A 22,816-nucleotide genomic window follows, 5' to 3' on the forward strand; every position below is an offset into this window, starting at 1 on the left:
TTGTATAATTCTGTTCTGTTCGATTCAGTAATCATCCTGCATCAGATGATCTAATAACAAATTTCTGGCAACCATGAAACGCATCCGATTAAAGTTAAGAAATGGGCAGGACAAAGCTCTTACACTCGAACTTAGCAGAATTCAAATTTATCAGTACACCTAAATCCGTAAATGTGTATTTAATAAAAATAACTTGTGATCCGCCCCTCGTTTCAGTTCAAACCCCGCTATATGGAACCCCCCTCCTGATCCCCCATCCAACGCCCCCTTTACAAGAATTTCGTCATCGATATCCTATCGGAGGATTACGTATCGAATTCTAAAATCTCGCTCTTGGGCCTCCCTCCTTCTCTCGCGGAGAGCGAGAGAGAGAGAGAGAGAGAAAAAAATTCTCCCGTTGTTCGCCGATGGAGAACCCAGAACCCACGCGCTATAGGGAAACCATGGATCGGGCTGCTTAAATGGGTTTGATTTTGCGAGTTGCGTTGGCGAAGTTGAGTCTATAAACTTTCATTGAATCATACGGGGGTTGTGTCTTTGAGCTATAGTCGTGTCATGGAAGGCAGCTGCCGGCGGGAACCCCCTGAAAATATCTTGGGATTTATATAACGTTCTTCTCGACAAAAATCGTTGGGATGGTGATTATTTTTTCCAAGCCGCCGCCGCCGCAGTCTGCCCCCACATGCTTTTTCGAGGACCAATTTTACTTTTAGACATTTATAATAAAAAAATTAACCCTATGCGGTTATACTTTTTAATCAATATCATGCAAGATGGTTTCAAGTGGCTTGCCAGAAATCCAGGTACTTGAATGTTGGGGCTGGTATTCTGTGTTCTACATTAAAAAAATAATACAGAACATCGTATTATATTCTGTCATTGTAAACTGGAAATATTTCACATGTCCCTGATGGTTTTTGGTGGGCGGATAGTAGATAAAATTGTGGATATCATCGCTTTACCATCACGGTACCTTTTGGGGCAAGGACGCGATAAAAGAGCATTGAAGGCTACCTCTGTTGTTGACCCCATGATCTTTGACACTACTTTCCACTCAGTTTGACCCTAAGTTCACACCGTTTAATTTAAGGCAGACTTACCAGAAACGCCCTGTATGCAGAAACGACAAGTTGGGAAAACCAAAATATTACCTCTCCGAGACAAGAGGAGAACTACTTTCAAACTAATTTACCCAGATATGGAAATGTTTCTTTTTTTATGAACAAATACTGAAGTTAAAATTTATGAAATATTAAAGCAGTATACAAAGCATAGCAAATATACTGTAAATCAGACGACATTTTACATCCAATAAGGATATACTTGTACACATTAAAATCATCCGATGGGGGAAAAACGGGAAATGAAGAGATAAAACTTTGGAGGGATATTACCTTTACGCGTTTGTAAAGGCCCAATTTGCTACTCCTCAACTGTATACCCTCTATGTTCAAAGACATATTCACAACAGGGTTGCCATGTAAACACTATCCTCTCGTTTCACCTCAACGATTTTCTTAGTTTGTCAACATGGCTGTTAACGTTACATAACACCAAAGCTTATTTGTGGCGCAACATTAAAAGCATGAAAACACGAAGCTATAATCCTTTTACGATCAGACCTTTCACTGATCTGGGCTGCGTTCAGCAGAGCTCACCAATAAAGCGGATTTTGGAAAACGTTTACCGGTGAGCTCTGTCGTCATAGCTTTTCTCCGGTCATCGGTGTTTTAAAAATGACGCTAGCGCTATAAAGCGTGCAAGGTACCAAGGCTTAACAAAAATTGTATGATAACATATTTGTAGAGATAGATAAGAACAGCTTTTATAATTTAAATTAGAAACTAACATGTCTCTTAAAGTTTTCGCGTGATCAACTGGTTTCACGCCAATCAAAGAGAGTATAGGGGAGGGGTGGAAGGAATGCCTCAACTTGTTGCTCCTTTTTCCCGGTACAGGGCGACTTCCGCTAAGCAAAATCAAACGGGCCGGAAGCTCTCATGTACCAATTTAAGAGCAACATCATTATGTGCGCTTGTGGAGCGGGGTAGCTTCCACTCCTCCCCTTTACTCTCTTTGCGCCGATTGAATTATATCGTATTAGTTCCTCCATGTTTTTCTCGCCAAGCTGAAAACTACGCTTTTTACGTCGCGTTATCCAAAAACCCGACTATTTTCTTTAGTGACCGCGGTGGCTCAGCGCCAAGCACCGTGACGTCAAAATTGAAAACCAAAACCCCGTTCTGTAGGACACAGCTAACAGCGCTGAGCTCTGCTGAACGCGGTCTAGATTTCCACCATGATGCTTTCTTCTATTATAAAATCTAACCCTGATTATATAAAAGTGTATTTAACTTTCGGCTCACTCTGAACCGTTAATGTCTCTGCATTACAGAAACGAAAACCAAGCGTTTACTTTTTGGTTCACTAGTCCTAATGACAAACAAAAGTTCATTTGACCAGCATAGTAGCATTCTTCTTGTAATCACTATAGAAAGGATTATGCTATAAGCAGATGTAGTATACCTTAAGTAATATATAAAAATCCATTTCAAATAATAATATTAAAAAATATTCTTGGGATATAAAAATGAAACAGAGCTTTATAGCTACAAAACTACTAAATTCATCGAAATTACGAAAAATATTTCCATATATTAATTTTACATTATGAGAAAACCAAATATCAAGGTTTTGTAGGATTTCTTTCCGCAAAACACAAGGCAAACTGCTAACGCGGTGCACTAGTGTAACAACGGACGGACACACACAGACTAAAACATAGGCTGCTTTTTAACTCTTTCCGTTTTATTTTAAATTGAGAAACAAGATTATCTTAAATATTAAAATAAATATAATTAATATTAAATATTTTCTTCGTTAGTTGTTCGCCTTATTGAGCGTTACATCGTGTTGATAAAGAACAATTAAACATTCGTGAGAGACTTGACTAATATTGGCGTTTGAAATGAAGCATACGCCGGTTGCCTCGCCTTACTCAAATAGGTAGTATATAAGGGTGTCGAACTACAGCTAAAAGCAAGAACAACCGCAATTGCGAAAACCTTCGGTGGACGATCCCACCTTAGGGAGGCTAGACGTTTCTCGTAACCCTAGCTGATCGCCGCGAATGTCTTGAACCCAACGATGACGATGGAGTAGAAGCCAGGTGTGCAGACTGGTGTCCATGTGAGATGGACAAAAACAAAGACCAGAAGATGGTGGTGTAGAAGCCAGGTGTACAGACTGGTGTCCATGTGGGATGGACAAAAACAAAGACCAGAAGATGGTGATGTAGAAGGCAGGTGTACAGACTGGTGTCCATGTGGGATAAACAAAGACCAGAAGATGGTGGTGTAGAAGCCAGGTGTACAGACTGGTGTCCATGTGGGATAAACAAAGACCAGAAGATGGTGGTGTAGAAGCCAGGTGTACAGACTGGTGTCCATGTGGGATGGACAAAAGCAAAGACCAGAAGATGGTGGTGTTAGAAGCCAGTGTATACAGATTGGTGTTCATGTGGAATGGATAATTGACTAGTCAGATGAAGTAATAGTGGCCAGGCGAATTGCGGATAGCCTCAAGTTTTGAATTTTCCGGGAACTGTGAATGCGGTCCGGAAATGGCGAACACATTTGCTTCGATTCGGAAACTGCGAACGCGGTCCCCTGGGGTGAAAGTGCCTGACACACACACACACACACACACACCCACCCACACCCACACACACAGACATGCCTGTCGATTTTAGAACCTCTCCGTGACATACGTCACTCGGAGAGGTAAAAACCCTAAATGCATTGAATAAATAAATAATTTGAAAATTAATTTGAGAGTAGACGCAAAACATCCATCGCGTTATAAGGTCCTATTAAATATGGATCGACGGGCAGGTGCTGGGAGTTACACACTCTTCCTTAGCACGCTTTGCTATAACACTCTCACTATAACCAACGTGAACCCTAAAGGTCCCGGGACGTAAACCATGCAACCTTCATCTGCCCCTCCGTCGCGAGTCCCATCCTCGCCTCTGCTTAACCTTTTGAAAAAGAGAGGGGGGTATTAGATAAACCCCCAGGGTTCACCACCGGGGGTGGTAGGTCCTATAGGACCTTCACGTGGTCCCCGGGAAATTTAACGGAGGGTGGCTGCTGCAAACGGTGCACGAGATGGGGATAAAAAAAATTGAGGGGTTCGTATATATATTCGATGATCCCAAATCCAGAGGAAGATTCGACTCCGTCGGAGAAAGTTCGACACTTCAGTCACAGCTCTCCTCAGTGCATGGTTCACTCCACGAGAGTTCGTTAGCTAGTTAACAGAGGCGCTTCAATCGCTAAAACCATTCCTCTCTCTCCTTGGAAAAATTTCCTTCTAGAGAAGTTGTTTTTAAGCAACAGTTATATTGAGTCTTTGGAGACGATCGGACCTTAGGACTACCAGAGTTTTCTATCCCTCTCTCTCTCTCTTGAACTGATTTGTTTTATTGTTATTTGTGGAAACAAGAGTGAATTTCGCCGGGTTTTCGTCAATGTTAGCGCGAACGCGTCTCGCGTGTGAAATAATGACGTTTCACGTGATGCGAAGCTATAGTTAACCATATATTGTTGCATCTGTACATCGCGTTCGTCTCCTCGACAAAAAAACAACAAAACATGAAATTATTGGAAGTAATCCAGCTGTTAGTGATCCTGTGCATCAGCGTAAGTTGAAAATTTTAATTTCGTTTCAATTCCGGGTTAAGATACGCTATAACGCTATATAGTTTGAAGGTTATTTTGTGGAAGGCTTGAAAGTACGTGAAATATTACGCGAGTGTGCATGCATGTTCGTATGTTAAATTATTGTATTTTCGGGTTAATTATCTCTTAAATATTAAAGATGTATTTGCGTAAAATTTGTGAATTAATTGTTAATTCCGTCCTTTCAAAAATATCAATTAAAATTAAATTAGAGCTTATGCCTATGGCAGGTACAAGTTTGATCTTCCTTGCCTATGTAGTATGGTTTGATTTAATATTTGGGGTCCATGATTTAATCAGTTCACATGACCTTTTAATTCATTTCGTTCCACACTGCAATGACCCCGCGATGAAAAGGTTAAAAAGAGAAAGGTTAAAGGTCGATAATATCTCTTTCATTCTTGGAAGATGCTAGAAAAGAGAAATCTTAAGACAAGTCAGCGACGGCTCGGCGCCAACAAAGCGCCTTTCGCGTTATAACTAAAATTCGGGACAAGTATAACGCGTAGGTCTTTAAGATTCTGGAGGCCATCCCGCAAACGTATATCATACATTTTCATCCGAGCCCACACGAGGTGTATATCGTGCCAATACAGATATAAGATTCTTATACCATATCGGTCAGTTCAATTGAAAGTTTGGCGTGCGTTTCAACAACGCAACCAGCGCCCGTTTATTTTTGTTAAGTAAAAGGCAAGCGCGACCTAGACCGTCACTTGAATCGAAAATGCCCGTAGCTATGATAGCGGAATTTAAAATCACACAAGGAGGGAAAATGTGGGTATATATAATATAAATACGTGACATGGCGTAAGACTCCACGCTTAAAACACCACGAGAAAATCGTAAATATAAGTAACCTTAGACTTTCCTAATAAAAATCCTCTTTGAAATAGATGATTAGATTCGCTTGTCATTGAAAAATAGAAATATTATACTTCCTTTGTCATAGGCTGAAATTTAAGTCGCCTTAAAAAGTCAACCTAGCCATGACCTAGCTCGATCTACAGCCTTCCAACTCTATATATAAGTTATTCGATATTATCTTCTCGCTAACATCGTCGACTTTTCTAAGAAATATAGGCTTAGGAACTTAATATTTTTCTTTCCGGTTACAGAGGGTCGTAGAAGAGGTCGAAGGTCGCCAAGGGACGGGAAAAGAGCATCACCACCATCACCATCGTATCCACAATCACCATATTCACCATTACCGACACGGGGCGACGTTGGAACGATGTTCGAAATGTCTTCCGGGACAATTCGCTTTCAGTCATTGCGCGGGAGAAAATGATACGTTGTGCCAAGATTGTCCCAACGGAACCTATTCGCCCCATCACACGTACAGACATAACTGTTTCGTCTGCTCGCGTTGCGGCGAAGGGTTGTACGTGGCCCGAGAGTGCGTGCCTACCAGGGACACCGTTTGCGATTCGTGTTTGACGTACCGCGGACCCCATAATCGCGACTATAAACTAAAGTGTTTGGGATTAAAGCCCGAGGAAGTCGTAACGGAACTAACTAAGTCGCGTACGTCAGTTACGCGTAAGAGTGCGAAGCTTTCTAATAAGAGCAACTCAAAAGTGTTGAACATCGTAGATAAGAGTAGTTTGAACAGTATCGTCATGATGGAGGAATTACCGGAAACGGCGGGAAAACTAGTGTCACACGTCTCCCACCCACAAAATCGTAAGTACCTACATTTTGAGATTACCTTAAATTATGGACTTGGCGTCTATTAGAAGTCCTCGTCATCTTTGGTTGAAAATGACGTGATTAGCATATCGAGAAAGTAAAGAATTTTAATCATTTGGAGTCCTCTTGAAGTTGAATCTGCATGCCCTTAGAAGAATCTTCCAAATGATCTAAAATACAAACATAAACAAAAATGTTTTCAATAACAATCACAACAAAATAACTGATATCACTTAAGCCTATAAAAGATCACGATTACACTTATTACAGGTATGCATGCAGTTACAAATAAACTATCATCAATTTCTCATTTCGCCCTCTCTTTATTAAAGTGCCCGTCATTAGTTACGCAACGAAAGGTTAAATAGGGCAGGGTGTGTGTGAGTGTGTTATACAGAGCCTGAAATAATTGAAAGCTAGACTAGGACGCGAATGAGAGACTCAAGAGGACGCCAAGGATTGGCAGGGTGAAAAACAGTAGGATGGTGTGTCCCGGAAAATGAAATGAAGGCTACAGAATTTAGATGATTTTTTGGTCCACACGATGTAGGCTATATAAGCAGCCTGTCATAATAATAAAAGGACGATGCAATTCAGCGTGTACCAGCTGCTACGAAAAAATATTAAAGAAAAAAAAACACTCCCAACATCTATTCGTCCTCTAAAACAATTTGTTATCGTTTCTGAGGGATAAAAACCTTAAGGGAACATGGGACCCCCTTCTATATAAGTACTGGGCTTGTGTTTCTTTTCGAGAGTCACCTGTTGGGTGGTGGTGAGCCCTCGTGATGCAAACCTCCCCCCCCCGGGCCCCGGTTTCTTTTATTGCCAAAATTGGGAGGCTAATTTAGAAGTAAACTATAACACTAAGTAAACCACAAGTTAGTATTTGTTTCCTAATGAAGTTCTAAGTAACATATCCATAAGAAAAATAATTATGGGCTTTCAACCATGGGTTGATACTTGCAACAAATAAGCCTTCATATCTTTTATTTTACCTTTTCTTTTCCCTCTTGATGAAAAACACTAACATTAAAGGTAGGCGTGATATAGCAATCGGGGTATTATTAACTCTTATCCTTTGGTTTTGAAATTAAGCCCCATTTTCAACTCGAATTTACTGTGCATCCATAACTCCAGCTATATAGTGAGTTCCTTACGACATTAGACGGGCTTACATGGGATTTATTATGGTCTTTGAAAGATACAAGTGATGGGCGGACGGACGGACGTATAGGCGTTCCTAAAATTTTACGTCAATATTTTTAGGGCCTATCTTCACCTCTTTCATCAAAATCAAGACGCGGATGTATAATGGACATGATAAGAAAGAATTTTCTTAAAAATTCATTCTTTGTTTTAAATATTTATTTAACGAGTTTCCTTATTTTACCTTCTCCACCTGACTCTACTATTAAAACTAATCTTAACTTAATTCAGCTTTAACATCAGTGACAACTGAGAAATGCACGCACCTTTTACATATCGGTAACCGCGTCCTTCGGTTTCGGTTTCCATTTCAACAAAAAAAGGCACAATACAACGCGGAAGATAAGAACATTAAGCCTTCTTGAACGGAATACGATCTAGCCAATTAAGTAATACAGAGAAAGGCCAAGTATTATAGTATACGAATTTATAATTCATATATTTCAACACTTTCCGTATTAATTCAGTTAAGATGAACAGACGTTAAGTACAAGTGGAAAGGTGGTATTATAAAACATACGCCCTATACGTCTTAATTTATTCTTAAAAAATATTAAAAAAAAAAAATCAGGAAAAATTATATAGAAATTTGGTTCATGGTCACTACGGTATCATTTTCTAAAGTATCATAACACCAATCCTACTTAATAGACTAGCTTAAATAATGTCAAATGATAAGTGAAAAAATACCAAAAAAAAATACTTCTTAATATTTAAAAAGAAAATTGTTTCCCAGGATTATATAAATATTTTTTTTTCGTCTCGTCTATTTTCGCACACAAGACCCCCCCCCCCCCACGGGGCGTAAAAAAGGTCAATCATAAAGGTCAACTAGATCCTAAATTCTCTCTTACTATCGTGTCGGTCGGAATAAACAAGGTTTGTCGTTATTAACGCGCTTCTTCGTGTTTGGGGCCATTAGCAACGCGTTAATCGTTAATTAATCCTCCCACTGTGAATCCCCCCGACGTCATCCCCCTCCCCCCTTTCTTTGTTGCCTCGGGATCTCAAAGATGTATAGGAGATGGGGAGGGATGAGGATGAAAGATGTATTGGAGAAGATGTTGTACATTGGGATGAAGAGGCGAATCGAATTCGACTTAGCGAAATGTTACTTCGTTTTTTTTTCGCTCTTTTTCCATAAGATTGATGCGGGTGATGCACCTCGTGGCGCATTTGAGCAACTAGAGAAACCAGTTTGGTTCTTTAAATGCCCACAAATGTTTTCTTTTCTATTTGACTTTTGAAATTAAAAGAAAATGTTCTCGAACTTGTTTCGAATTAAATAGTAATAAACAAAAAAACGTTGTATAGTGACTTCCTGAAACGTGACTATAGTCTCTTAGCACATTGATAAACGAATTTAATTTTTGAGTAAATTTAGTTTAACAGTGTCTTAAGCAAAATTTACAGCTCGTAAGTTTAAGTTCGTTAAAAACAATTTTCCTTGTTTTCTTTTTCTAAATTCCTTAAAATTGGCTAGGGTTAAAGGGCAAGATTAGGGTACTCAACGAAACGTTCGCAGCTTGTTCTAATCTATACCGGCTTTTTAATTAATGCGTTTCGACGGCAGATGTGATGCCCTTATCGTTTTCTTTCTCATTTCCAATCAACCCTCAAAAAATCCACTTCAGAACTTATAGCATAGAGGCGGCTACATTTTTTTTCTTAAAATATGCAAGCTGACATAAAACTAACAAGTAGTACAGCTAGCATACGCCATAATATACAAGACACGGACGTTAAAATTTTTGTTTCGTCAAATCTCACGTACAAATCTAAAGATTTAGATAAATTTTTCCAACTCGCTCGTTCTCAGTACATGGATAATCTCTACTAAACGGTGCTTCTCTTCCACTTATATATAAGCGCCAAAAACAAAGAATATAAAAAGGCGCCATAGGCCTATATTTGTTTCTTTTAAAAATTCGTCGCACGAGCGTCTTTTTAACCCCGGGGGATTAAATTTCCCTCCTCGAGCTTTCAAATATTTTAACACGAATCGATACTGTAATCGAAGCTATTTCAATTCAATTTAACGTGTTCTCTACTACGTCTTCATTATCAATTCAATATGAAATTAGTACTTAAGCCTAACAGGCGAAAGGTACAACCTAAACCTGTTGCATCACGATCGTTTTGTAAATCGTAAGAATGGAAGAAAAGTACCTTAAAAACCTCTACAATCATTTCTAAAAAAAAAAGAAAGAAAAACTATACTATAGGCCTAAACAATTATGTTTGTGTTGCGTGGCTTCCGTAATTAAAAACATAATTATTTGAAACACAACACACACGATATGTTCTAACCTCCCAAATTCAACCTCTCTTTCTCTGTTTTAACATAATGTATACAATTCTTTAATTACAATCTTAATTATAGGTTATTTAGGGGATGGTTTAAGCATAGGGAAAACATTGGCGCAAAACACGCCAATTTCTAATTAACATTAAAACCTTTTTATTATTTACTCGTATTAAACTTTAGTTTTTGGTAATTTAATTCTAAATAATTCTGAATTTTCAGATTCCTCGATAATTACCGAGCGACACGATGCCAAAGAAGAGGAGGCCAGCGTCAAACAAGTCGTTTCGACCTTAACAATTTCGGCCATTTGCAGTTGTTTGCTGTTTTTGACCATACTGGTCATTTCAATTACGTTTCGATGGTGTTGTTGGAAAAGAAAGGTATTTAAACTTCCTTCTTTAAAGCTGCACGATTCTATTTTTTAAGCCTATTTGAAATTCAGTGCCCCTTTAATTTCATAGTTTGGACTTAAAATCAACCCTAAAAATTAGAATATGTGCATATTTATGTATACATTGTTTTCAGACTATGAGAATTGATATGATTTACACCAGGAGGCGAGGCTACTTCGTACTGCACTTTGTACGCTTAGTAACCCGGACTCCTGGTTCAAAATGGTATCAATCATCCTAGTCTGAAAGCCATGTATATAGTATACATACATACGTTCGTTCACCCGTTTCATACAGTATGAAGAGATTAATTGGTATTTACATTACACTTGAAAAAGGGCTACGATCTGACGTTATAATCTTGATCGTAAACATAGGTTCCATTATCCGCGGGGCTCGATTTTGGGTGAAAAAAAAAAGAAATAATAATTCCAAAGTCTCCCTCCCCATGCCTTCAGCTGTTACCTTTCTCATCCAATAAAAAAAGCAAGAAAACTATGATGAAGCGTTGACGACCTACGTTATATCTAAAGCCTAAATCATAATCTCCAGCTAGAGAAATATTGTTTGCTTATAGGATAGGCTTGGATCCGTAACTCTAACACCTGAACTAATATCGTTCTGTCATGATAAAAATTTATATCAAAATTGAGGATTAAATATTTTCTATTCTAAAGTCTCAAAAAAATACTATAGACGGGTGCCAACGATTTTTTTTATTGCGGGAAAATTTTACGACATAATAATAGCCAACACGCGAGTTTGGGATGGTTTGATAATAAATTTTATACATGGTCCTATTAATACACACCTTATTTTTTTAGATCCGTTTCGAAACGGTTTAATTATACGATATAGCGTAAGTTTATAACATGTGTTCCATAAGTATGACACTGGCACACTTCGTAATGCTAGAGACTTACAGCTCGAGCTAGTTCGAGAACGACGGAAGCGAGAATTGAAGTCCTACACTCGGTGGCTAATTTTGCAGGACTTTCATCTTCCTATTTAGTCTGCATTACTAAGCCTTTGACACGCAGTGCCTCACCAGGCGTCGCTTTACCTCGAATCTATGACCTATGACACTTCATGACAAGCTCCAGTTTCTAAGTTACCAGTGACAAACTTATGGAGGAACATATCTTATAAACTTATGGATATAAGCATCATCCCAAATAAATAATAAAACCTTTGACCTTCCCAAAACGGAATGTTACTAATGACTTTAATTGAAGAACTAATTATTTAAAGTGATTAAGTCCGTAATTTATTTAATCAAATTTTTAAACTAATTGTTATTATACGTATAAATAGCAATCAGTTGAAAAACCTTGATTATAAATTATGAACTTAATCACTTTAAATTCGGTACTGGATTATCTTGGGTTCCTCTATGACCCAAGTTAATCCAGACTTACTGATTCAAACTGCATGAACTGCTAGGGGAACTTGAGCAAAACCCTTTTTAGTAAAAACTATATGAATACTTTATAAGCAATACCCGTAGGGTATGATTACAATAAAACTAATACAATGTTTCTAAATGTTTCTCCCTTTTCTTTTCAGATTGTTGGGGGTCAAAAATACACGGCAGTTGAAACTATGGAGATAGTGCCTTTATAACTCAAAGTGTGGTGGTAAGTTTTAAAACTTTATTTAATTCATTTAATTTTCTTAACACGTTCTCGGTTTTATATAAGTAATTTTCCCGGCCCACAAAATAAAAAGGGTTTTGAAGAAAAAAAATATATGTATATATTGAATAAACGAAAGATAAAATTAACAATGGATCGCTTAAAATCCGATTACAATGGGTCGTCAAATACAAAATACGTTTCAAAAATCCCCGTCAGCCCTACTCCGACCTCTTCTAATTACCCCCTGGGTAATTAACATAAAACTATCCGTCGATTTGTAATTAGTTAGCTAGTTTAGTTTAGCGTGACCCTACCCATCTTTGGAACTTTTAAAAAAATCAAAACGTAAAAAAAAATGGAGGGAAAAAAGCACGCCTTGATTCCAGTTAAAAAACTTTCCTGACAAAAAACTAAAATTAAAAAAACCAGATTTTAATTAAAATAATTGTCCTTGGACTCCGGTTAAATTAAAAAGCCGTTAGAAACTTTTAATATAAATAGAAATCACGATTAAAATTAAATTATGAAGAATGAAATTGTGCGGGTTTTTTTTCTTCTTATCGTAAAAGCGACAAAACGCCCATCGTGAAAATTAAATTTGGTTTTTTTTTATAACACAATGATTTTAAAACTTACTTAAAAAGAAAAATCAAAATAAATTTTAATTAAAAACCGCCTCATTCTTTCATTAAAACGTCCCCCCCCCTTAACAAGTTTTAGAAGGGGTGGAGATGTTTTTAAATAGATTGATTCAATTAAAGATCAATTAATAAATTGTAATAAAAAAATGCAAAAGAGATAACAAGGCGTAATTAGATTTTTAAATCAACATAGTAGAATCCAATTTCAACGTTACAAGGTTGGAATCTTCATTAAATTGTGCTTAACCCACGTGACCACCAGTGTCATTTTTAATTTAACACTTTGAAATATTAAGATACAATTTTGAAAGGGAAAAAAAAAACCATCATATTAAAAATCTAATCTAGAGCTTAGGACAGGACAGGCATTTAAACTGGGCACCCGAGGCCCGAGGGGCTTAATTTTTTTTATTAAATGAATATCGGGCTATATATTCGAAGGGGGGCAAAGGTGAAAATAGCGTGAGGAACTCTCGTTATTATTAAATGGTTGCGCTTGCGAACAATTGCGCGTTTCCGTTTAGTTTGGGCGCCTTTCAATTTAGACCCAAAAACTTTTAATTTTTCCAAGGCTAAAAAAGGGAATTTAACTACAGATAAATGATCGTGAAATTATTCATTTTTCCCCTGAATTATTTGCGTTACTAAGTGTCCTAATTATTTTCTTAATTAGAGGCTAATCATGAAGTTAAAATTATAAGAATCTAGGCTTAATGGATAGGAGATTCACCACAGTTCCAACCTCAAGAAGAACTGAATCGAACCACTTCTAATGAACCTTAATTTCCCTCGCAGTTTGGCAAATCAAATTAGGTAATAAACGAATAAATAAACATAGACAAACAACTTTGTTTAGACGTCGTATGGTTTGAATTTTGACCGCCAAATATCCCAGGCCATAGACCAAATTATTGCAAAAAATAAGGCTTAATTCGCAACTAACGTTATTTAATATACTTGGTAAAATGAAACGCGTTCTTCTTTAATAATACTTGGCACCATTTTGTTTTTTAAAAGTTTCTATTAGTAATTCAAAGAGCATTCTAGGAAAGATTATACGCCGCTAAGACTTTCGTAATTACTGGCGCGAGAGAACAATTACCAGCTTTTACACTATACGCCAAAAACCCTAAGTTACAATACGAGCTTGGTAAAACCGTACACTGATAACAAATCTAGGAATTAAAATTATATTCTAAAAGATTGACGCTCCGATCCATCATTTTAGCACATTTCTCCTGACATTCATAGAAAACCGAGACTAATTATTGTTTTTACAATCGTAAAATAAATTTCATCTCCCAGGTATTCATCCCCCCTCTTGTACATTTGCTTTAAGAAGAACAAAAAAAAATATACCTGTTTTTTAAATACAGTACTTAAGAATTAGTGAGTTTTTTAACACTCGAAGCCAAGTAGCAATGTGGCGCCTTTTTTACCTGATTTTTATTTAAAAAAAGATTATCGAATAGTGAAGTGAATTTAAATCGTTACTTTCAATTAGATAAACGTATAAGCCCTTAATTCGAAAATAATTGTAGAATTCACGACATGCCACTCAAATACAAGTTAAACACAGCGTTTTTTTTTCAAGTTTTAAAACTCCTTAAGCCCATCTACATTTAATCTAAATTTTGATTCTTACTAGGCTTAACCAATGAACAACTTGTTACACTCTTAAACCTAACAAGGCTTAACAAAATAACAATTTGTGAAATTTTTAACCCTAACAAGGCTTAACGAAATAATTTGTGAAATTTTTAACCCAAACAAGTTACTTAACAAAATAACAATTTGTTACATCCTTAAACCCTAACTAGGGACTTAACAAAATAACAATTTTTAAATTTTTTAACCCTAACAATGGATTTAACAAAATAACAATTTGTTATACATTCTTAACCCTAACAAGGCATTTAACAAATTAACAATTTGTTACATTCTTAACCCTAAATAGGATTAACAAAATAACAACTTGTTATATTCTTAACCCTAACTAGACTTAACAAAATAACAATTTTTTATACATTTTTAACCCTAACTAGGGACTTAACAAAATAACAACTTGTTAAATTCTTAACCCTAACAAGGGGCTTAACAAAATAACAATTTGTTATACATTTTTAACCCTAACAACGCTTAGCAAAATAACAAGATCCCTAAAAAATAAAATAGCTGAAATATTTTGACCTATAAGAAATATTGAATAAATTATCGTAACTTAGAAATGGATGAAAACTTTCTCAATATATTACGGTCTCGGCACAAAAATCCTTGAAAAACAAAATGTTCCTTCTGATTGAATATAAGGGATCCTACGTCTCTTCCAGTTGAAAAGATAACTGCTCATTCGTTCTCACGGTCTTTTATATCAAATTCCGCGTTGATACCGTTAGGAATTTTAATAGATACCTCTTTTCTCAGAGAGATTTGAAGATAAATACACCCGAGAAAAAGATATTCCAACAATTTTCTTCAAGGTTTTTTACAGTCCATTCCAAATTTTTAAAACTTAAGGCTTAAGTAATAGTTAAATAACATACCTCTATATAAACGTTGAAAATTCAGTTTAAAATAAATAGTGTAATACAAAATTTGCAATATTTTGTTTTTGCCAAATAATCTTAATTTACGATTAGAGTCAATGCTTACCCCCTAAAGTGATCAAAGCGATTCCCCGTCTAAAGATTGACTAAACTTTCATAATTTACATAAATTTTTAAGTTATTGGTCTGGGTTTTTTACCATAAAACACAAGTCCCCCCCCCCCTTGATTTCCCGCCATATATTATTTTTCAAGGTCTGTTTGTAGGATGACTTTCTTATAAAATTGTTATTAATTACCGTGCACTCTTAGAAGTAACCCCTTTTACAAGAACAGACTCGAAACAATAGTTACTTTCAAGTTAGCAAAGCAAAAAATAAATATATTAAATTATTTTAATAATAAAAAAAAATCATATTTGCAATAAGGAACCTTGTATTTTTTCCCCTCAAGAAAAACTGAATATAACCTATCATTATATATAAAACCAAAACAAAACATATCCACTTTGTAGGTCGCGACTCCCTTAATTGCTATTAAATTGTTTTCTTATTTTTTTATTATCTTTTATAATAATTTCCAAGGTGCTAATTGCATTTCGTCAATATTTTCCTAAGCCTAATTATTATTTTAATCAAATATTTTTTTGCCGTTTTCTTTTACAGAAACTAAAGAAGAAAAACAGAAACAAATGAGCAGATGAGTAGACGCCAAAAAAAAAAATACATCTTTGTTCTTTTCCCATACTACAAGACAACGAAATCGGAAGACATTACGTGTATAAATGGGCGGAGTTAATTTATGACGTCATGGATGGTCTATTCGAGTGAGACACTCACTGTTCAGCACAGAATCTAACTTACATAAGAAAGAAAAGACCCCCCCCCCCCCTTAAAAAAAACCCAACGCCAGGTGCTGACGCTAAAAACATTTCTCCAAAAAATTAATTTTTTTTTAACATCGTACAAACCACCAATTTAGTAGTTCTTATGTCCCGGGCTATTTTAAAATAGTATTACTACCTCCTAGTCGCTTCAGGGAAGAATTGTATAGTGTATAAAAGAACCTTTTTCTTTAATTGATGGTTTGAAGTCAAAAAAAAGTTTAAAACTGGTGGCACCGATTTTGAGTTGGATCTACACGTAATTTCAAAAAAAAAAAAATAATAATTATAATTTAGGGGGTATTTTCCAATTAAAATAACTCGACCTTTTAACCCCAAATAATGGGTTGAATAAAATTGAACTTTAAATAGCGAAAAACATATAAACTATATTTTAATTTTTTTTTCCCAAGATCTCTTTGAAGTTTAAATTAATTAACTAAATACGCAAATAAATAAAAATAAAAACTTATTTAGATTGTTTGAGAAAATTAGTTAACTAAATAGATAAATAAATAAATAATTGTGTTTGATTAAGTTTTATTTTCATTATAGAGTCGTGGCTACCTTTCACTTAAAAAGTCAAAAAAGTCACAATTTTCAATATTATCTAAACCCAGGTTTCAATTAAATAAAATATGTTATAATTAATCCAATAGTTTTCAGATATAAAAGTAATATTTTGACCGTCCATAAATAATATTTATAATTATTAAAATAATTATTTTAATTTTTTCATAAAAGCAGCGCAGTTTTTATAATATTTTATAGATAAATTTGCCCTTTTTAACATTCCGTGAGAAAAATTCCTTATTCATCTTTTCCACGAAACCTCAATTTATAAATAAATCTATGATAATTTAACGTTGTAAAACATGTTTAAAAACCCTGATCAAAATGTTGTTAACATATTTCGTAGGCGGCTACAATTCTGTCGGAAATAATGTTGATATTTTCCTCTATATACTTGGGTGCTACGAGTAAAAAAAAAAAAAACCCAGAAAAAGAACAACATTTCTCTTTCACAAATCTTTCCAAATGTTTTGGAATCGGTCAAGCTTAACGTTTATCAACCTTCTCTTCTTTTCTTTCCGATGTTTTTTTCAAGTTTAACATTAACTTTCTTTTATAATATATAAAAGAGGTCCGATCTCAATCTAAAGTAGAAATCTAACCGTAATTACCTATATTATTCCCAATTTTCTCTATATGGGGTGACATTGTAGCGTGTGAACAAGATTTCTTTTTATTTTTTGTAATTCAAATTTGTCGGGGTTAAAAAACGCTAAAAATTCCTTTAAATATTATGATTAGCGTAATACAAGAAAACGATTTGTACTTCGTTAAACGTCTTTAAATAACCATTCATTCCACAACCCAATTTCAAAATTACTAACTCGCGTTTTCGAAATCTTACAAAATGGAACCTAAATGTATTACGGCCCTTAATTTTTAGTTATGCGATTGAAGAAAGATGAATTAGGGACTCTTATTTCAATTGTCTAGTTGGATTTTGGACATCAATTTCTGTATACAGTGCGCGGACAAGTGTTACCAGTCATTTGTAAGCGCCAATAGTATTCTGTTCCATTCAGTTCCAAACCTGAATGATGCAGGAGATGCTCTAATAACAGATTACTGGCAACCCTGAAACGCATGCGCAGTTAAATTTAAGAAATTTCTCTAGCCCCTGAAGTACACGCTATGTATAGATGAATTTTTAGGCAATATGTATGTTGTTCGACAAAACTTGGTCTAGATAGACAGTATACTAATACTGTCTAAACAGTTATAACTAACCTAAACGGAAAAAATTAGAATCAACTTCGCAAAAATATTAACTCTAGTCAATTAAGTTAACCCCGTCCAATATATCATAATTAAACTACAGCTATCCCGCTTTTATCACTCAAAATATGTTAATTATCTTTAAACTAATTCAAAAAATAGAAGAAAAAACCTTGAAATTCATGATGAAACTGTGCCAGTGCCAATGTTACGATTATAATCAATGTTGTTGTATATTTCAATGTAATAATAAAACCAAATTTATTTCTCTAGTAAAAAAAAGTTCATATCCTTTCTCTAATATATCACATCACGAAACTAAATCAGCGGACCACGCCCCCAACTTCCAGAAAATTTCATAACTTATTTATATAAGCGTGGAATACAAATGCAGGATAACGGCGGTGTGTAACAGTTTCATAATTACCTCCCTCACCAAAATAATTATATTCAATTTCCCACCTAGGCCTAACGCACCATCATCGTGTTAATGGATTTAAATGTAACGTTACGCGTGTTAAAAGCGTGGTAATTTAACGGTAAAACGGTTACGGGAGAGCGTAACAACCTAACCTTGGTCGTGGTTAAATATTTCACCCGAAAATACCCAGACAAAAAGTCCATTTATTAATATAAAATAAAAATATATTGTTAAGCCTAACTTAGAGTGAGAGAGAGAGAACCTTACGCGTTCGTGTTTCGTACCCTTCAATATGTATTGGTACAGTGAGAATTTATGGAAATTATTTTGAGCTTCACGCTTCACCGTGATTTCCGTTCTATACCTATCCGCCCACCTTTTTTTATATATTAAATAAAAATATTATAGACTGAAAAAAACGTACCCATAACTACACGCACTATTACAGACTTAAGTAATAGTTTAAAAAAAAATTTGTCCCTGAATAAAGAAAGTTAAGAAGATAGAGAAGCCTGAAATGAATTTTTAATTTGCATGTCGAGAAAAGGCAACTTTTAAACTAGAAGAAAATTTGCAAATGGTGATTTAAAATCTAGAAATTGTTGAATCTACGTAATTTTATATGTTTCATTCATTACCCCTTTGAATCCTTTCACCGAAATTATCTGGATATGTTTTATAACTAGAAACAATGGTAGGTTGGTCAACTGTACTCTCAAGTTCAAGAAGAAATGATAAAAAAAAAATTAAACCTTTATGTTAATAAGGAGTTTTCACACACCTGGTTAGGAAGACAGGCTAAAAGAAAACGAAAATCTTTCTTTTTTTCTAGCCCCTGAGGGATAAAGATTCACTATTGTCAGCTAACATCCTTTCTACCATAGCTATAGTATATATAATAACTAATTCCTAAGCTTAATCAAACAATGTTATCAAGATTTATCCAATTAGAACGACGCATCTATATATACAGCGAGAGCCACGCAGCGCGTCACCCTTATTTTTGTACACATTTTTGTTTCTTAATTTGAAAGAAAAAACATTTAAGGAGAAAAAGAAAATGCTCTTGAATTAATTTTTCAAGACTGTAAGAAAAAGTCTACCGCTTCAGGTACTTTAATTTTGGCGCGAGATAAACGACACGTGCTTATATAATTTTATTTCATATTAGCATAAGTTCATAAGATACGTTCCATAAGTTTGACACTGGTTACTGAGACCTTGTCATAAAGTGACGTAGTGAAACGTCATAGATTCTCATTCTCGTAAAGCGACGCCTGATAAGGACTAAATAGGAAGATGGACTGCAAAATTAACCATCGAGTGTAGTTACTAGTCAATTCTCGCTTGTCGTTCTCGAACTACCTCGAAGAGGAAGTGTCACACTTATGGCACATATCTTATAAACTTATGATATTAGGCTTGAGAAGTTTTTGTGATAAATTTACACTTAACAACTAAGTCGCTTCACGTTTCTGAAACACTACGTAATTGACATTCACTTTAAAATTTAAAGAAGTCACAATTGTTCTTAATGGATTTTGCATTTACTACTTACGCCTTTGTACTATTTGAAAAATTAAAAAATTGAGAAGAAGAGTTAAGGATGATGGTAACTTGGCCCACAGCCGGTGAAGGGAGTCGGTGTCTCACGCAGAGCACGAAACTACACGTAATTTTGGCCTAATAATTATCCGACAGAGCGTATCCAAGTGGGTTCGTAAATATACAAGCTCAGGTAGGGGTTAGGGGGAATGCTAAGCCTTTTTCTAGTAAAAAAAAAAAATAAACTGAGCGGTTGTACCTATTGGGTTAAAAAATAAAACCATATAAAAAACCCTTGCCCCATAGCGGGGCGGAAGGACCCAGCACGGTTCGTGAATATTAAGTAATATTTTTATAAATAGAAAAGAATTACATAAAAAAATATTTACACCAGGAGACGAGGCTACTTGTTACTACACTTTGTCCGACAAGTAGCCTGGTTTCCAGGTGTAAATTGTATCAATCCTCCTTGTATGAAAACTATGCATAGAAACATCGCATCGCGTCTTTAGCCAGCCTTGACATTGCTTTTTTTATCTAAATACTTATTTTTTTATGTTATTATATTTTATAATCGGGAAAAAATTGATTTATCGAGGTTATTAATGAAGAAAGGAAAAAATACAAGGTTATCTCCATTTAAATACAGTTGAAGTGTACATTCTATGCAAATTAATGGGAGTAATTAGGGTATTTAAAGTTCGTTTTATGCATCTAAAAGGTTTTATGTCTATTAAATGGCGTAATAATTTTGCATAATATTCAAATTACGATTCATCATAATTTTATAAGATATGTTCTATAAGTATGACACTACCTATACTTTGTAATGCTAGAGAATTACAGCTCGAGCTAGTTCGAGGGAGAACGACAAGCGAGAATTGGAAGTCCTACACTCGGTGGTTAATTTTGCAGGACTTCCATCTTCCTATTTAGTCTGTACTAAGCCTTTGATAGCGCCTCACCAGGCGTCGCTTTACAAGAATTTATGAATTACCTAGGTCACTCCATGACAAGCTCTCAACAGTAACAGGTGACAAACTTATGGAAGATATCTTATGAACTTATGATTGGGTGTTATATTCCCTTTAAAGCCCAGTTTATTGACTTTAAAAGTCTTGCAGAGAATTTGATTACACCCTGTATTTTTATCTGACAATCTGCAAAAATAATATTTGCAAATGCCGGTTTGAGGTTAAGTTTTGTTTCCTTAAGAACTTGTTTTCTTGATTTGTTTATTTTTAAAGACGATAGTGTTCAAGCATTGGTGGTATAGCGGTGAGAATAGCTGCCTTCCAAGCAGTTGACCCGGGTTCGACTCCCGGCCAATGCAATTGAATATTTTTTTATTTCACATTATTCAAATATGATAAGTCACTTGCTTTCATTAACCAGTGACAAACTTATGGAACGTATCTTATCGATACATCTTATAAAATATTCAATTTATGATCAAAAGCTATATTACGATTAGTACAGGGAATACGAATGTGATTAGCCCTTCGTGAACCGATAAATAGTTGACCGCCAAGTCCACTTAAAATTTTAGTTGAGTAAAAACTCCATTTTAGTCTTTGAATTTGGACCGTGGCCTTTAAGGGTCAAGATTGAAACTTTCAGATAAGAGAGAAGAATGGTTTTTTTGATATAAAACTATTACAAGGTTAATGGGCAATTAAATAATTTTTAAGTATACACGCTTCAAAAACGTTATAATATTGATGTATGATAATAAATTCCAAAATTATTCCATCAAAACGCGATACGCATTGATTTACGATGGCTAGACGATATACTTTATACGTTCTGAATCAAATTATTTAAATTATTACATGATACACTATTGTATTTTCAGGTAAATGTTATTAAAATGGATAAATTTAAATGTTTTTACCTAATTTCCCATTCATCATTAAGAGTTCAATAAAACTGTTCAGGCATAGAGCCTTAATTGAATGTTATAGATACAACGACCTTCCGAAACTCCACCCAGTAGTTGACCCTCACACCAGTTTATATCAGACTAAAACGGATTGTATGAGATTTGAAGTATTTTTGAAAAATCATCACTTTGTGGGATAGAATTCGCGGTGTTAAGTCTGAATCCCAAAACCTAACCGCATTATTTGGAAAATATTGGGTATGCTTTATTTCTTTCTATCACTAGCTCTATTTCAATACATCATTTATTTCCAGATTAGCTTTCTTGGTCAATTGTTGTTGAGTTACGATTTTCAAAATTGCTAGGGTCACAGTGGTTTCAATTTAACTTACGACACCTTATATTTATTAACAGTATAAGCGGGTTTGCCTTCTCTAGACGGTGTTCTCCGTGATGGTACTGGTACCACCGTTAGCCTAACAATCCCAAGAACCTATTTTTGGACACTCCTATCCAGGAAATAAGTGACATCTACCACAATAAAGGCATAAAGACCGGCCGGTGAGTGAGTATAATACGATCGAAGAATTATAACTTCCATCTACACCCATATATATATATCACCAACTTAACCTAAGACTCTTATTTGAAACTAAACCTAACATTCCTCCTTTACGTAATACTCCCAAGTTAAGGTGACGCCCCTGATAGGGCATTTCGAAAGAAATTTTATCACCAACTTCACCTTTAGAAACGTTGGGAATTTGGTAAGGTTGGAATAGCTTAAAACACTCCCTCCATCAATAAACCCTATAGAGGACAACAGTGTAAGAGAGAGCCAAGGGTTGCCATGGTTACAATAAGGGCCGGGTAACTCGAAACAAAATAAACATTAGCGGTCTGATTCGGTGGGGCGCGAATACAATTATCCCTTAGCAAAAAGGGGTTTGTATCGGAGCAGGGGTGAAGTACAAAAGGGGCACAGCCCGAAGACAGAAGCTGACAGCCATAACTAAAACCACCGAGGCCCTTTAATAATTCGTTACCATCGTATCATTATTTCCTTCCATTGTCATAAGAAGTACCCGGAGAGGTACGAACAGTTTCCGTTCTGTCGCAAAAATTGGGAGA

General features: G+C 35.4%; 1 protein-coding gene, 1 long non-coding RNA gene and 1 other non-coding gene across 3 annotated transcripts in view; 2 read left to right on the forward strand and 1 right to left on the reverse strand.

Annotated features, from left to right (window-relative positions):
- The first annotated feature begins 4,561 nt into the window (after positions 1-4,561).
- On the forward strand, positions 4,562-18,129 carry LOC149717668 (uncharacterized). The gene is made up of 5 exons (XM_089840509.1): positions 4,562-4,703; positions 5,861-6,428; positions 10,171-10,331; positions 11,910-11,980; positions 15,832-18,129. The coding sequence occupies exons 1-4, from the start codon at positions 4,656-4,658 to the stop codon at positions 11,964-11,966; spliced, it is 834 nt and encodes a 277-aa protein (XP_089696635.1). The 5' UTR covers positions 4,562-4,655; the 3' UTR covers positions 11,967-11,980; positions 15,832-18,129.
- The window catches only part of LOC149717669 (uncharacterized), a 180,873-nt gene continuing 162,732 nt past the window's right edge, over positions 4,676-22,816 (reverse strand). Inside the window, exons 10-11 of the long non-coding RNA XR_016367242.1 lie at positions 6,441-6,604; positions 4,676-5,075 (exon numbers count right to left, since the gene is read on the reverse strand). This is a non-coding gene — a long non-coding RNA (uncharacterized LOC149717669). The remainder of the gene's footprint in view (positions 5,076-6,440; positions 6,605-22,816) is intronic.
- TRNAG-UCC (transfer RNA glycine (anticodon UCC)) lies at positions 21,065-21,136 on the forward strand. The gene has a single exon. It is a non-coding gene; the product is annotated as a tRNA-Gly (tRNA).

The sequence above is a fragment of the Phalangium opilio genome, unplaced genomic scaffold, assembly GCF_054372755.1.
Source record: "Phalangium opilio isolate 3A_F unplaced genomic scaffold, DU_Popi_V2 ptg000003l_1, whole genome shotgun sequence".
Taxonomy (NCBI): Eukaryota; Metazoa; Arthropoda; class Arachnida; order Opiliones; family Phalangiidae; genus Phalangium; species Phalangium opilio.

Bases quoted from the DNA above. Each gene is read 5' to 3' on its own strand.
- LOC149717668 (XM_089840509.1), top strand. From the start codon at position 4,656: ATGAAATTATTGGAAGTAATCCAGCTGTTAGTGATCCTGTGCATCAGC. The intron at 6,429-10,170 runs GTAAGTACCTAC...CTGAATTTTCAG, and splicing joins CGTCTCCCACCCACAAAATC to ATTCCTCGATAATTACCGAG. The intron at 10,332-11,909 runs GTATTTAAACTT...TTTTCTTTTCAG, and splicing joins GGTGTTGTTGGAAAAGAAAG to ATTGTTGGGGGTCAAAAATA.